Source organism: Telmatherina bonti (assembly GCF_933228915.1).
Source record: "Telmatherina bonti genome assembly, chromosome: 17".
NCBI lineage: Eukaryota > Metazoa > Chordata > Actinopteri > Atheriniformes > Telmatherinidae > Telmatherina > Telmatherina bonti.
In genome coordinates, this window is record NC_136615.1 from 35,441,342 (window position 1) to 35,456,316 (window position 14,975).

The 14,975-nt window shown below is 48.5% G+C and overlaps 1 protein-coding gene across 1 annotated transcript; it reads right to left on the reverse strand.

Annotated features, from left to right (window-relative positions):
• Positions 1-1,685: 1,685 nt before the first annotated feature.
• Positions 1,686-6,286, reverse strand: zdhhc12b (zDHHC palmitoyltransferase 12b; the record flags this gene model as incomplete). Its single annotated transcript, XM_079256134.1, has 5 exons — positions 1,686-2,136; positions 3,405-3,571; positions 5,408-5,500; positions 5,977-6,116; positions 6,190-6,286. The coding sequence occupies 5 exons, from the start codon at positions 6,284-6,286 to the stop codon at positions 1,821-1,823; spliced, it is 813 nt and encodes a 270-aa protein (XP_079112260.1). The 3' UTR covers positions 1,686-1,820.
• Between the last annotated feature and the right edge of the window lie 8,689 nt (positions 6,287-14,975).

Genomic DNA, 14,975 nt, shown 5'->3' on the forward strand with positions numbered 1-14,975 from the left:
GTAAATAATCAAATCTTTGAGAGGAATTCACCTGAAGACCAAAAAGTGAGTGTAACTTTAAATAATTTGGTTTCTGTTGTTGAAAAGTTTAAGTGTTTCTATGAATACAATTCTTCAATATTTGGATTATTTTTATAAATATGCAAACGATGGTTTTACTCTGAAAAGTAACCAATGTGTATGAAGTAAATATTAATAGATGAGTCAACTGGGAAAATTCTCATTTATTTATTTCTATGCACTACAAAACAATGGATTTTGCATAAAGTTTCAAAGTAAACAACATGAACTGGTTTGTAGGAACCAGAACAGTCAGAACATCAGAACCACTTCAGAACATTTATTGCTGCTTTACAAGCGTAATCTTGCTCCTGAACACTATATATTGTGATATAGTGTTGGACTCAAAACTCCAATTAAAGTCAAAAACCTTTCAATTTACTCTGGTTAAAAACAAAACTTTATTTACACTTTACAAAAAGCTTGACACCGTGCGCACCGAGGGTGTAAACATGAACGGAACGTCAGCTGGACCAACGGAAACCAGGCTGACATGACACTTCATCAGACCAGGGACAGGAACTTCAGTTACCTGGATTTCTACAAGGATGCACGTTTAACCTGAAACAACTGGATCAGGCAGTGAAAATGACGAGAACCATGTCTGGTGGTGGAAGACCTGGATGATGAGACGTTCTGTGGTCCCTCTACCGGCGTCTCATCGCCTCCACACCAGGACAGAAACTGGTCTCAGACCTCTCATGCATGTAGGTTCCTCTGCAGACTGCAGAACCTGGACTTCATCATGTTTGCTTCTTCAGTTCTGCTGTTTTTGGTTCTGGATAAACCAGAACACAGATCATGGATAACGTCTCAGTTTGATCAGCAGCTCCCGTCCCCCCCCATCAGACACGCCGAGTCCCCCCCCCGAGTCCCCCCCCATCAGACACGCCGAGTCCCCCCCCATCAGACACGCCGAGTCCCCCCATCAGACACGCCGAGTCCCCCCCCCATCAGACACGCCGAGTCCCCCCCCATCAGACACGCCGAGTCCCCCCCCCATCAGACACGCCGAGTCCCCCCCCATCAGACACGCCGAGTCCCCCCCCCATCAGACACGCCGAGTCCCCCCCCCATCAGACACGCCGAGTCCCCCCCCATCAGACACGCAGAGTCCCCCCCCATCAGACACGCCGAGTCCCCCCCCATCAGACACGCCGAGTCCCCCCCCATCAGACACGCCGAGTCCCCCCCCATCAGACACGGCGAGTCCCCCCCCATCAGACACGGCGAGTCCCCCCCCATCAGACACGCCGAGTCCCCCCCCATCAGACACGGCGAGTCCCCCCCCCCCCCATCAGACACGGCGAGTCCCCCCCCCCCCCCATCAGACACGGCGAGTCCCGTCCCCCCCAATCAGACACGGCGAGTCCCCCCCCATCAGACACAGCGAGTCCCGTCCCCTCCCCATCAGACACGCCGAGCCCCCCCTCCCATCAGACACGCCGGGTCCTGCAGAGACCACCATAAGCGTCCTACTAACGGGAGTAAAAACCGTTCAGACTTGCGCCACTATCAGACCCAGTTCTGTTCTAGTCCTAAACATCTGGTCAGTCCTGGTTAGGACAGACAGAGATGCAAGTTAACAGGTTAGCAGTGGAAAGGCATTAACCAGCGTTGTCCGACGACTTACACCAACTGTAAATAAAAGTTGTCCCTGCAGAGGAGAACCAGGTGTGGACCTGGAGGAAATGCATGCTCCTCTGCGTGCCTCACACACACATGTCCGTTGATAAGCAGTGCAGGGTGAAGTGTGTGTCCTAGACGAGGTCGCTGCCCTCCCTGAAGTACACCTGCTCCCAGACCACCGTCCCCCACACACAGAAGAAGCTCCACAGGTTGTGGACGGTCCCGCGGTCGAAGGGGTTTTCGTCGGCGCCGCAGTGTTTCAGGTAGGAGATGCGGTGGCGCGACATGAACTCCCAGGTGGTGGTGTTCAGAGAGACCAGGTAGAGGTGGGACCCCAGCAGCAGCAGCACGATGAGGGACAGCAGCGCCACCAGCAGGGCTGCCACCAGCAGCACGCCGTTGGTCCGCAGCCATAGCTGCCAGGTGGGAACCGGACTCAGGCCAGTCCTGCAGAAACAGAAGCAGCACAGAGGGATTAGCACTGGTCTACAGGGGCTGGTGGGGTTCATGGAGGTCTACAGGGGTTTGTCTGTGTCATAGACTGTATAAAAGATGGGCGGAGCCTCCGTGACGTCGCCCGTAGGTTTCTGAAGAGCTGAATTGAAGCTCGGTGGGCGGTTCCTACCATCACCATCTTGGCAGGGGCATGCGTGTCGTCTCGCCCGGAATATACAAATATGGGCAAAGAGGTGGAGCTGAGAGGGGGGCTGTGAGCGTCATGGTGGATGATTGACATCGAGCGAACTCCGAGCTTTCTGTAGCTAAGAGCTAACTGAGCTAACCTGGAGATAACAGGAGCTAACCAGCTAATGGAGGTAAGCGGGCTAAAGCTAAGTCACATTGTTAACCGGCTAAAAACCGCGGTTGTTCTACGTTCTTCTGACTTGAAGCGGGAGATCAGGTACCTGTCAATCAAAAGGACACGCCCCTAAATATGCCGAATTTCGAGATTAAATTACTTTTAAACGGGCGAATTAGAAAAAAATCCACTCCCCCCACAGTTGTCATGAAGATAAACCTGACCTGTTAAACCTAAAATGGATTTTTGAACCAGGCTGTAAACATGTTTATTTCTGCTGTAAACATGTTTATTCCTGCTGTAAACATGTTTACTTCTGCTGTAAACATGTTTATTCCTGCTGTAAACATGTTTATTCCTGCTGTAAACATGTTTATTCCTGCTGTAAACATGTTTATTCCTGCTGTAAACATGTTTATTCCTGCTGTAAACATGTTTATTCCTGCTGTAAACATGTTTATTCCTGCTGTAAACATGTTTATTTCTGCTGTAAACATGTTTATTCCTGCTGTAAACATGTTTATTTCTGCTGTAAACATGTTTATTCCTGCTGTAAACATGTTTATTTCTGCTGTAAACATGTTTATTCCAGTTGTAAACATGTTTATTTCTGCTGTAAACATGTTTATTCCAGTTGTAAACATGTTTATTCCTGCTGTGAAGTTGGTCTTTTTAACATGGGAGTCTGTGGGGATTTGCTCTGTTTTGCAGCCCCTAGTGGATGAAGGAGGGAACTGCAGTTTTATGGACTTCTGTGCTTTACTTTTAACCACCGGAGGCTCCGTCCATCTTTCATATACAGTCTATGGTCTGTTTAAAAGGGTCTACAGCAGTTAACCGGGTCTACAGCAGTTAACCGGGTTAACTAGGCGGATCAGACTGTGTTATAGATGACGGGTGCTGGAGTGAAACCCACCAGGCGATGTGCAGAGCCCACACCAGCACCAGCAGTTGGACGGCCAGGTAAAACACAAACCAGCGGTGGTTCCTCTCTCCGACGCAGTTTTCTATCCAGGGACAGTGGTGGTCGTAGCGGCGGACACAGTGCCGGCACGTCTGGCAGTGCTTCGATCTCATTGGCTGCTGCTCAGAACGAAACACAGATTAAAGACGGAGAAATATCAGGTCTTCATCAGCATCACAGAACATCCTCCTGGTTTCTCCTCTGCAGAGATCAACCTGTCTGGGATGGAAGTGGAACGTCCCAAAGGGATAAATGACTCCTGGTGACAGACTCCTTGTTCAGAGCTGACCAACCCAGAGGACAGGACTGGTCTGCTTTCACCCTGTTAAACTGGGAACTCTGGGCGTTTCTATACGAGACGGTGAGCGGAGAAACCCGATCCGCTCTCAGACCGGCTCCTGTTTGACCTGAAGCAAACAGGACACCGTCCTGTCACATCACCTGCAGCAGCTGATTGGCTCCTGGGGGACGGCGCCTTGTTTCCACCCAAACCAACGCTACCAGCTGTCGGTGAAGCATCATGGGATGTCTGCTACGTCTGTGCTGACTGAAGCGGGGTCCTTTCATTCACTCTGGGGAAGTAAACGGCGCTGACTGGAGACACGAGGACAATCCGTCCTGACCGCGTCACCGGTAGACCACCTCTCTGACGGGTCCACCCACACGGCAGCAGCTTTACCGCCTCAGGTTATCGGGTGTCTCCCTGACAGCAAGACGAACCTCTGGTGTCAGCTTCCCGACCACGTGACCAGCATGCCGCAGGAAGGACGACTCGTTTAAAGACTTGGGGGGGGAAAGAACTTGTTCTGGAAAGTCTGAAGACCAACCAGTTTCTAAAAGACCCGGATCAGGACCTGGTCCCAAGATTCTGTTAAGTCCTTCCAGGTCTGCTGTCAGACTAAAGACATCAGGAGGACAAAAGTGAGAAAAGTAAAGAATGTGTGATGAAAGCGACGTTCCAGTGACTCGGTAAGATGAAGAAATGCTTTTCACTGGTTTCTGCGGCTCCCACCACAGCATCTCAGGCAGACCCAGGTCTGGACTTGGACTGGACCACAGTGAGACCTCCTCTGCCTCCTCCTCCAGCCTGGAGCTCTGGACTTTGATTGGACCATGTCAACACTTTGGTGCTTTTTATTTAACCTGACAAGACAGATCAGGGACGTATTCCTATTTACCGGGCTGAGGACTACGTCAGGTCTTTAGGTCTTTAAAGGGTTTAAAGGGTTATGAAACAATAATTATCATCAACAGTAACAATAAGGCTCCGGTTTCCCCCAGGGATCAGATGGTCCTGTTCTGGACCAGGATAACTGGACCAGACAGAACATTTTAGAGGATTTAAAGAACTTTATCGAAGCTTAAGGAACTCAGAACCAGTCCCGGTTCCAGGGACTGGAAACTGGGTGAACCTCTCCAACCACTGGATCCGTGTTTCTTAACCCTGCATGTTTTAGTTCCTACCAACTCCACCTGAAGCAGGTTAACTCACCGGTAACTGCATGAAAACCTGATGAGTCGGGTAAAGTCTGGTTACCTCAGACACGTGCAGGGCAGGGGGACCCCAGGACCAGGATTAAGAAACACAGGTCTAGACCACAACCAGAGCAGTCGGGTTCAACATGGAACACTTCTATCACCAACGCTTCTGTCCGGCCGGACCACCTCTCTGGTTCTAAGAACTGCAGCTTTTCCTGAACGGCTCGGGCAGCGGTGTCGACCCAAGGCCCGGTTCTCTGATTTTACTGTTGTTCACCTCACACAGACTGTCTGCAGTCAGACTGGATGGGATCAGGCTGAAAAACTGGTTTGAGCCGGACAGTTTGCCCCGCCAGACTGGCCCTGCAGCTGACGGGGTTCTGGGAGTTTTTCCAGCAGCAGGATGGAAACGGACCAGAAGACGCTGGTTTCTTATCTCACATGAACACAAGCCTGATGTTGCAACATCTGGGTACCTGCAGCAGACAACGGCCACAGCGACGCTGCCTCAGAGACTTGCTGCTGGGTGGGATCATGTCCTGGTGCTCCTCCGTCACTCCCAGCATGAACTGGTGCAAGACAGGAGAGATACCAGTCAGAAAACGTCTTTTCATTATCTACATTATTCCCAGTCTACAGTCTAAATTATACTTTTTTTTTTTTTTTTTTTTTTAAAGGAATGATTCATCTGCTGTTTGTGTGTTAATAAACATTTATACTCTGTGTGTTAATAAACATTTTTAGACACTGTGTACTAATAAATAAACATTTTTTAAATGTTATTTTGTCAAGCAAAGGCTCTTTGTTCACTAAAGTCAAGTTTTTTGCTCTGAAGTGCAGCGTAGTCCATAAAAGCAGCAGAAATGTGAAGCTGTCAGGCCTCTGATGAAAACAGGATACGACTTGGATCTGTTCATGTTTTAATCAATATGCAGGATGTTTTACTCTCTCACAATAATTTATTGTCATTAACTGAAAACTATCCCAGACTCGTCATGTCAGAACCAACTGGTCCTCAGTATCCGTCCTGAGACTGACGGATCACCTGTAAGCTGCCGTCATCAGACAGGATGAAACCTGGGTCCATCAGAGAGACGGCAAAGTACAGCAGAACCGACACCAGAACCAGCAGGACAAAGAGGACGGGCTGGACGAGCTGGCCCGTCTCTTCCTGCTTCCTCAGCTCTGTGAAAGAAAAGAAAAACAAATCCTGAATACTGACTTCATAAGGCAGAGTCCCGCATGCTTCAGAACTCACCTGTGTCATGGAGGAAGAGGATCAACGTTATGACCCAGGTTAAAATCACATGAGCTGTTCTCACCACAAACCCTGAACCAAAAACATTTTTAAACATGGTCCTGGAATATCAGGAGGTCCTGGAATATGAGGTAGTCCTACAACATCAGGAGGTCCTAGAACATCAGGAGGTCCTGGAATATCAGGAGGTCCTAGAACATCAGGAGGTCCTGGAATATCAGGAGGTCCTGGAACATCAGGAGGTCCTGGAATATCAGGTAGTCCTAGAACATCAGGAGGTCCTGGAATATCAGGAGGTCCTGGAATATCAGGTAGTCCTAGAACATCAGGAGGTCCTGGAATATCAGGAGGTCCTGGAATATCAGGTAGTCCTAGAACATCAGGAGGTCCTGGAATATCAGGTAGTCCTAGAACATCAGGAGGTCCTGGAATATCAGGAGGTCCTAGAACATCAGGAGGTCCTGGAATATCAGGTAGTCCTAGAACATCAGGAGGTCCTGGAATATCAGGAGGTCCTGGAATATCAGGAGGTCCTAGAAAATCAGGAGGTCCTGGAACATCAGGTGGTCCTGGAACATCAGGTAGTCCTGGAATATCAGGTGGTCCTGGAATATCAGATGATCCATTAATGCAGGACCAAGATCCCCAGAAACACTAGCAGGACATGTTAGCCCCGTGAGCTGCGTTAGAAGAATAATGTAAACAATAACAAAAATCCCGAAACGGAATCAATATTCATAACGTCACATGTCTGCGACGTCTGTGATTGGTTTCTTCTGACTGAATCACACAGATCAATAAGAGTTCATCTGTATGGAGAGGAACTTGACAGATCAATAATTATTATTCCTTAGCGGGATCCAAACTGTCCGCTCCGGTCCACTGGAACCTGGTACCGAGCCACCAGGAAATGGCTCTGATTGGCCAGCGTCAGTCAGCACGCGCCAGCCGCCATAGACATAAATACATAGACACCGTATTGAGCGCTGGAGACTGACCCAGCGGCGCCGCCATATTGGATGGGTCTCCCCTTTCCATTCTTGCTGCAGAGTCAACGTAGTTTCCCCACATAACTGTTTTCTGTGGAACAACGCGTATATATTACACACAAACAAAACACTTTTCTACATAACTGGTTAATAAATAATGTTAACACAGTGAATAATCTACTAAATGCAAATGATAATTTTTTACTCCTATGAGGTGTTTAAGAGTGAGGGATAAAGAGAGAGAGAGAAGCTCAGTGTATCAGGAAATGTCCCTCAGCAGTCTAAACCTATAGCAGCACAAACGTAAGGGATGCTAACCATCCCTAACTATAGGACTTAAAATAAAATTATTTTAACATAGAAGCACGTTGTTTTTTTTTTTTTAAATGTTTTACAGTTTTAAAACATGTTTTACATCTGTATCATCTGCCTTTTGTAACAAACCAAAATGAGAAAAATCAGGTAAAAATTGGTGAAATTATTGTGGTTGGACCTACACCTTACAAATAAATGCATTGGAGGCGCATGGGTGACCCATCCAAGATGGCGGCGATGAGCCGTCAGCTCGATACGGGGTCTATGTTTAAACTATGTCTTTGCCAGCAACTTGTTAAGCTCGCTCCAAATGGCGGAGGGGGCGTGTCTTAGAGCGTCGTAGCTGAGCGTTACGTAACCCCTCCCCCCTCTCCCTGGCTACAACATGGAGCTCATTCAGCATAGTATACACACTACATGAAGGCATGTTTATTTGTTCACCTTTCATGTACAAGACGATCAAAGTACTTCACATAAAACATTGAAATCCTCACATGTGTGAAGAAGCATAGAAGACAACAACTGTAGCAAAAATCACAATAAAATAATAAATTAGAAAAATTAAACGTATCACATGTATTCTGGATCTAACCCGTTCTGGATTCTGTAAACCATCAGCAGGGTTTTAAAAACTATCATGTGACTGACTGGAAACCAGTTTAAACTGGGAATCAGAGTAAAGATATTAAACTGGTGTGAAATGTTTAGATTTCCTGTTTAAAGCTGTAGCAACAGCATCTGGATGAGCTGCAGATATTTAAGGCTCAGTTTAGGAATTCCTGTTTACAGATCATTCAAGTAATCCAGTCAACTGGTTTCACTGGGAAGTCCTGTTGAAAAACCATTCCAGTTATCCAGTCTACTGGAGAAGAATGATGGGGGAGTATTCTGCTCTTTCTGAGAGACTAAACTTTTCATACTGTGGATGTTTCTGATGGTTAAAAGTTTCTTAGGGAAACTTTTGTGTAGCTGCTGAAAGTCGCATCTGAGTCTATCACCAAGTATCCATGTTCTAGACCTGGTCGGCAACTCTCCATGTTCTAGACCTGGTCACCTAGTCTCCATGTTCTAGATCTGGTCGCCAAGTCTCCATGTTCTAGACCTGGTCGCCAAGTCTCCATGTTCTAGACCTGGTTGCCAAGTCTCCATGTTCTAGACCTGGTTGCCAAGTCTCCATGTTCCAGACCTGGTTGCCAAGTCTCCATGTTCTAGACCTGGTTGCCAAGTCTCCATGTTCCAGACCTGGTTGCCAAGTCTCCATATTCTAGACCTGGTCGCCAAGTCTCCATGTTCTAGACCTAGTCGCCAAGTCTCCATGTTCCAGACCTGGTCGCCAAGTCTCCATGTTCCAGACCTGGTTGCCAAGTCTCCATGTTCCAGACCTGGTTGCCAAGTCTCCATGTTCTAGACCTGGTCGCCAAGTCTCCATGTTCCAGACCTGGTTGCCAAGTCTCCATGTTCCAGACCTGGTCGCCAAGTCTCCATGTTCTAGACCTGGTCACCTAGTCTCCATGTTCTAGACCTGGTCACCAACTCTCCATGTTCCAGACCTGGTCACCTAGTCTCCATGTTCTACACCTGGTCGCCAAGTCTCCATGTTCTAGACCTGGTCGCCAAGTCTCCATGTTCCAGACCTGGTTGCCAAGTCTCCATGTTCTAGACCTGGTCGCCAAGTCTCCATGTTCCAGACCTGGTTGCCAAGTCTCCATGTTCCAGACCTGGTTGCCAAGTCTCCATGTTCCAGACCTGGTTGCCAAGTCTCCATATTCTAGACCTGGTCGCCAAGTCTCCATGTTCTAGACCTAGTCGCCAAGTCTCCATGTTCCAGACCTGGTCGCCAAGTCTCCATGTTCCAGACCTGGTTGCCAAGTCTCCATGTTCCAGACCTGGTTGCCAAGTCTCCATGTTCTAGACCTGGTTGCCAAGTCTCCATGTTCCAGACCTGGTTGCCAAGTCTCCATATTCTAGACCTGGTCGCCAAGTCTCCATGTTTTAGACCTAGTCGCCAAGTCTCCATGTTCCAGACCTGGTCGCCAAGTCTCCATGTTCCAGACCTGGTTGCCAAGTCTCCATGTTCCAGACCTGGTTGCCAAGTCTCCATGTTCTAGACCTGGTCGCCAAGTCTCCATGTTCCAGACCTGGTTGCCAAGTCTCCATGTTCCAGACCTGGTCGCCAAGTCTCCATGTTCTAGACCTGGTCACCTAGTCTCCATGTTCTAGACCTGGTCACCAACTCTCCATGTTCTAGACCTGGTCACCTAGTCTCCATGTTCTACACCTGGTCGCCAAGTCTCCATGTTCCAGACCTGGTCGCCAAGTCTCCATGTTCCAGACCTGGTTGCCAAGTCTCCATGTTCTAGACCTGGTCGCCAAGTCTCCATGTTCCAGACCTGGTTGCCAAGTCTCCATGTTCCAGACCTGGTTGCCAAGTCTCCATGTTCCAGACCTGGTTGCCAAGTCTCCATATTCTAGACCTGGTCGCCAAGTCTCCATGTTCTAGACCTAGTCGCCAAGTCTCCATGTTCCAGACCTGGTCGCCAAGTCTCCATGTTCCAGACCTGGTTGCCAAGTCTCCATGTTCCAGACCTGGTTGCCAAGTCTCCATGTTCTAGACCTGGTCGCCAAGTCTCCATGTTCCAGACCTGGTTGCCAAGTCTCCATGTTCTAGACCTGGTCGCCAAGTCTCCATGTTCTAGACCTGGTCACCTAGTCTCCATGTTCCAGACCTGGTCACCAACTCTCCATGTTCTAGACCTGGTCACCTAGTCTCCATGTTCTACACCTGGTCACCAAGTCTCCATGTTCTAGACCTGGTCACCTAGTCTCCATGTTCTAGACCTGGTCACCAAGTCTTCATGTTCTAGACCTGGTCGACAACTCTCCATGTTCTAGACCTGGTCACCTAGTCTCCATGTTCTAGACCTGGTCACCAAGTCTCCATATTCTAGACCTGGTAGTCAAGTCCTCATGTTCTAGACCTGGTTGCCAAGTCTCCATGTTCTAGACCTGGTCACCTAGTCTCCATGTTCTAGACCTGGTCACCAAGTCTCCATATTCTAGACCTGGTAGTCAAGTCCTCATGTTCTAGACCTGGTTGCCAAGTCTCCATGTTCCAGACCTGGTTGCCAAGTCTCCTTGTTTTAGACCTGGTTGGCAACTCTCCATGTTCTAGTCCTGGTCGCCTAGTCTCCATGTTCCAGACCTGGTTGCCAAGTCTCCATGTTCCAGACCTGGTTGCCAAGTCTCCATGTTCTAGACCTGGTCGCCAAGTCTCCATGTTCCAGACCTGGTTGCCAAGTCTCCATGTTCTAGACCTGGTCGCCAAGTCTCCATGTTCTAGACCTGGTCACCTAGTCTCCATGTTCTAGACCTGGTCACCAACTCTCCATGTTCTAGACCTGGTCACCTAGTCTCCATGTTCCAGACCTGGTCACCAAGTCTCCATGTTCTAGACCTGGTCACCTAGTCTCCATGTTCTAGACCTGGTCACCAAGTCTCCATGTTCTAGACCTGGTCGACAACTCTCCATGTTCTAGACCTGGTCACCTAGTCTCCATGTTCTAGACCTGGTCACCAAGTCTCCATATTCTAGACCTGGTAGTCAAGTCCTCATGTTCTAGACCTGGTTGCCAAGTCTCCATGTTCCAGACCTGGTTGCCAAGTCTCCTTGTTTTAGACCTGGTTGGCAACTCTCCATGTTCTAGTCCTGGTCGCCTAGTCTCCATGTTCTAGACCTGGTCACCAAGTCTCCATATTCTAGACCTGGTCACCAAGTCTCCATGTTCTAGACCTGGTCGCCAAGTCTCCAGGTTCCAGACCTGGTTGCCTAGTCTCCATGTTCTAGACCTGGTCGCCATGTCTCCATGTTCTAGACCTGGTCGGCAACTCTCCATGTTCTAGACCTGGTCACCAAGTCTCCATGTTCTAGACCTGGTCACCAAGTCTCCATGTTCTAGACCTGGTCGGCAACTCTCCATGTTCTAGACCTGGTCACCTAGTCTCCATATTCTAGACCTGGTCGCCAAGTCTCCATGTTCTAGACCTGGTCGCTAAGTCTCCAGGTTCCAGACCTGGTTGCCAAGTCTCCATGTTCCAGACCTGGTCACCAAGTCTCCATGTTCTAGACCTGGTCGGCGAGTCTCTAGGTTCCAGACCGAGACGCCAAGTCTCCAGATTCCAGACCTGGTCACCAAGTCTGCAGGTTTCAGAGCTGGTTGCCAAGTCTCCATGTTACAGACCTGGTCGCCCAGTCTCCAGGTTCCAGACCTGGTCACCCAGTCTCTAGGGTCCAGACCTGGTCGGCGAGTCTCCAGGTTCCAGACCTGGTTGCCAAGCCTGCAGGTTCCAGACCTGGTCGCCAAGTCTCAAAGTTCCAGACCTGGTCCCCCAGTCTCCAAGTTCAAGACCTGGTCGACGAGTCTCCAGGTTTCAGACCTGGTCGGCGAGTCTACATAATGGCGTAATTTGCCCCCCAAAAAATAACTTAACGATTCTATCGGCGCCGATAGAAAATGACACCCGCTATTCAAACTAGCGTAACTCCGCAACCATTTACGTTATCAACGTAGTTCCATTGGATTCTGAAAGCTGAGAAACGTAGCTTTCTGTTGATGTATGTTGATACATGTTACGGTTTTCGCGGGAGTACGCTCGAGAGGGCGGGGTAAAGTGAGCAACCGCGGGAAGCAGCAGTGGAGACTGAGTGAACATCTGTAGCATCGTATCAGTGATTTAGCGAATATTAGCGGGTTCTTTGCGGTGTTTTTATCCAAATACTAACCAAAGTTAGTTTCTTGCTAACTTTCATCTTTTTGCCACTTTTCATGTTTTTATACAGATCTGATCATTAGTAATCACATTATTCACATTATTTTGTAAATAATTTTGTAAATAATGGAGATAATCTGAGGAGATTGAAAGAGAGAGGAAAGTCCCGGTGAGATTTCTGGAGGATGGACAGGAGGAGTCTGGTGCAGCATCTCTACCACAGGAAGTAATACAGATAGTATGCACTGAAGATTCCCAGGTTCATGACATTTTCATTTTCAAGTCCATGTTTTTATTGGAAGTTTTTGATTTTTTTTTTTCATTAATAGTTGACACAAGGACAAAATCAGCTGAGTGGAAGCTGCCATGGCCTTGCTAGCTAGTGGCTAATTACAGCAGGACGTACCAGTCATTACTTTGTCATTGTGACATAAATGGTCAAGTACACAGCTGCAATATTGTCAAGTAAATCACAGTAAAAGTACCACAATGCATTTCTTATACAGACCCACCAAATTACCTGGACTGGTTTTGCAAATGTGAATAATTAAACCAGTGAAAAAAACCCCCCAATGGCAAACCCAAAGTTACGCCCTTGCGTCTACATGTTCCAGACCTGGTCGCCAAGTTTCCAGGTTCTAGACCTGGTCGGCGAGTCTCCAGAATAATCTCAGTTTTTTTCTTTATGTAACTGTAGAAAATTCTCTCACCCTAGTGTTTATTCGCTCCAAACATTGACACTGTGAGTCTGTTGGACTGCAGTCCTCTGGTGACAAAGACATACAGTTGTGTATCGTCTGCATAACTAATAATCAGTGTTAGTTCTGTAGTATATGACCCAAAGGGAGTCTAAAATAACTAGCTTTCTAAATAGGGTCTAAACCAGTTAAAGACAGCTTTGGGAAGTCCAACCCAGTTTTCCAGCCTGTGCAATGGCATTCTGTGATCTACAGCATCAAATGCAACACTGAGATCCACCAGAACCAGGACTGATGCTAATACAGGTCTGAAGCCCAACTGAAACGTACCAAGATTTCCACTTTCATTTAAAAAGTCGTTCAGATGGTTAAATACAACTTTCTCAATTATCTTGGATGAAAGATGTTAAAAACAAGTCTGCGGCTGGTTCAAAGCCGGTCTGTACCTGATTAAAAACAGGTCTATGGCTGGTTAAAAACAGGCCTGTAGCTGGTTAAAAACAGGTCTGTAGCTGGATAAAAACAGGTCTGTAACTGGTTAAAAACAGGCTTATAGCTGGTTAAAACCAGGCCTGTAGCTAGTTAAAAACAGGTCTGTAACTGGTTAAAAACCCCGCTACACTGTGGGACAACGTTACACTGTGGGACTACGTTACACTGTGGGACCACGTTACACTGTGGGACCACGTTACGCTGTGGGACCACATTACACTGTGAGACCACGTTACGCTGTGGGACCACGTTACACTGTGAGACCACGTTACACTGTGAGACCAGTTACGCTGTGGGATCACGTTACAGTGTGAGATCAGTTACGCTGTGGGACCATGTTACACTGTGGGACCACGTTACGCTGTGGGACCACGTTACACTGTGGGACCAGTTATGCTGTGGGACCACGTTACGCTGTGGGATCATGTTACAGTGTGAGACCAGTTATGCTGTGGGACCACGTTACACTGTGAGACCAGTTACGCTGTGGGACCACGTTACGCTGTGGGACCACGTTACGCTGTGGGACCACGTTACGCTGTGGGACCACGGTACGCTGTGAGACCACGTTACGCTGTGAGACCACGTTACGCTGTGAGACCACGTTACGCTGTGGGACCATGTTACGCTGTGGGACCACGTTACGCTGTGGGACCACGTTACGCTGTGGGACCACGGTACGCTGTGAGACCACGTTACGCTGTGAGACCACGTTACGCTGTGAGACCACGTTACGCTGTGGGACCATGTTACGCTGTGGGACCACGTTACACTGTGAAGGCTGTCTGAATGAAGCAGATGCAGCTTTGGCAGCAGGGCTGCTTGTATGTTCCTAGTTGGCCAGTAGATGGCAGCATTGATCTGTAATCACCACCATAACACAGTCACTGATTATTTTATTATATTTTCAGTTAGCTTCTTCGGAATTTAATTTAAAATTAAATTTTAAAAAATTCTCTGTATATTTATCTCCCTCGTTACACTGTGGGACCACGTTACGCTGTGGGACCAGTTACGCTGTGGGACCAGTTACACTGTGGGACCACATTACACTGTGACACCACGTTACACTGTGGGACCACGTTACGCTGTGGGACCACGTTACGCTGTGGGACCACGTTACGCTGTGGGACCAGTTACGCTGTGGGACCACGTTACGCTGTGGGACCACGTTACGCTGTGGGACCACGTTACGCTGTGGGACCAGTTACGCTGTGGGACCAGTTACACTGTGGGACCACATTACACTGTGACACCACGTTACACTGTGGGACCAGTTACGCTGTGGGACCACGTTACGCTGTGGGACCAGTTACGCTGTGGGACCACGTTACGCTGTGGGACCACGTTACGCTGTGGAACCACGTTACGCTGTGGGACCACGTTACGCTGTGGGACCACGTTACACTGTGAGACCAGTTACGCTGTGGGACCACGTTACGCTGTGGGACCAGTTACGCTGTGGGACCACGTTACGCTGTGGGACCACGTTACGCTGTGGGACCACATTACACTGTGAGACCAC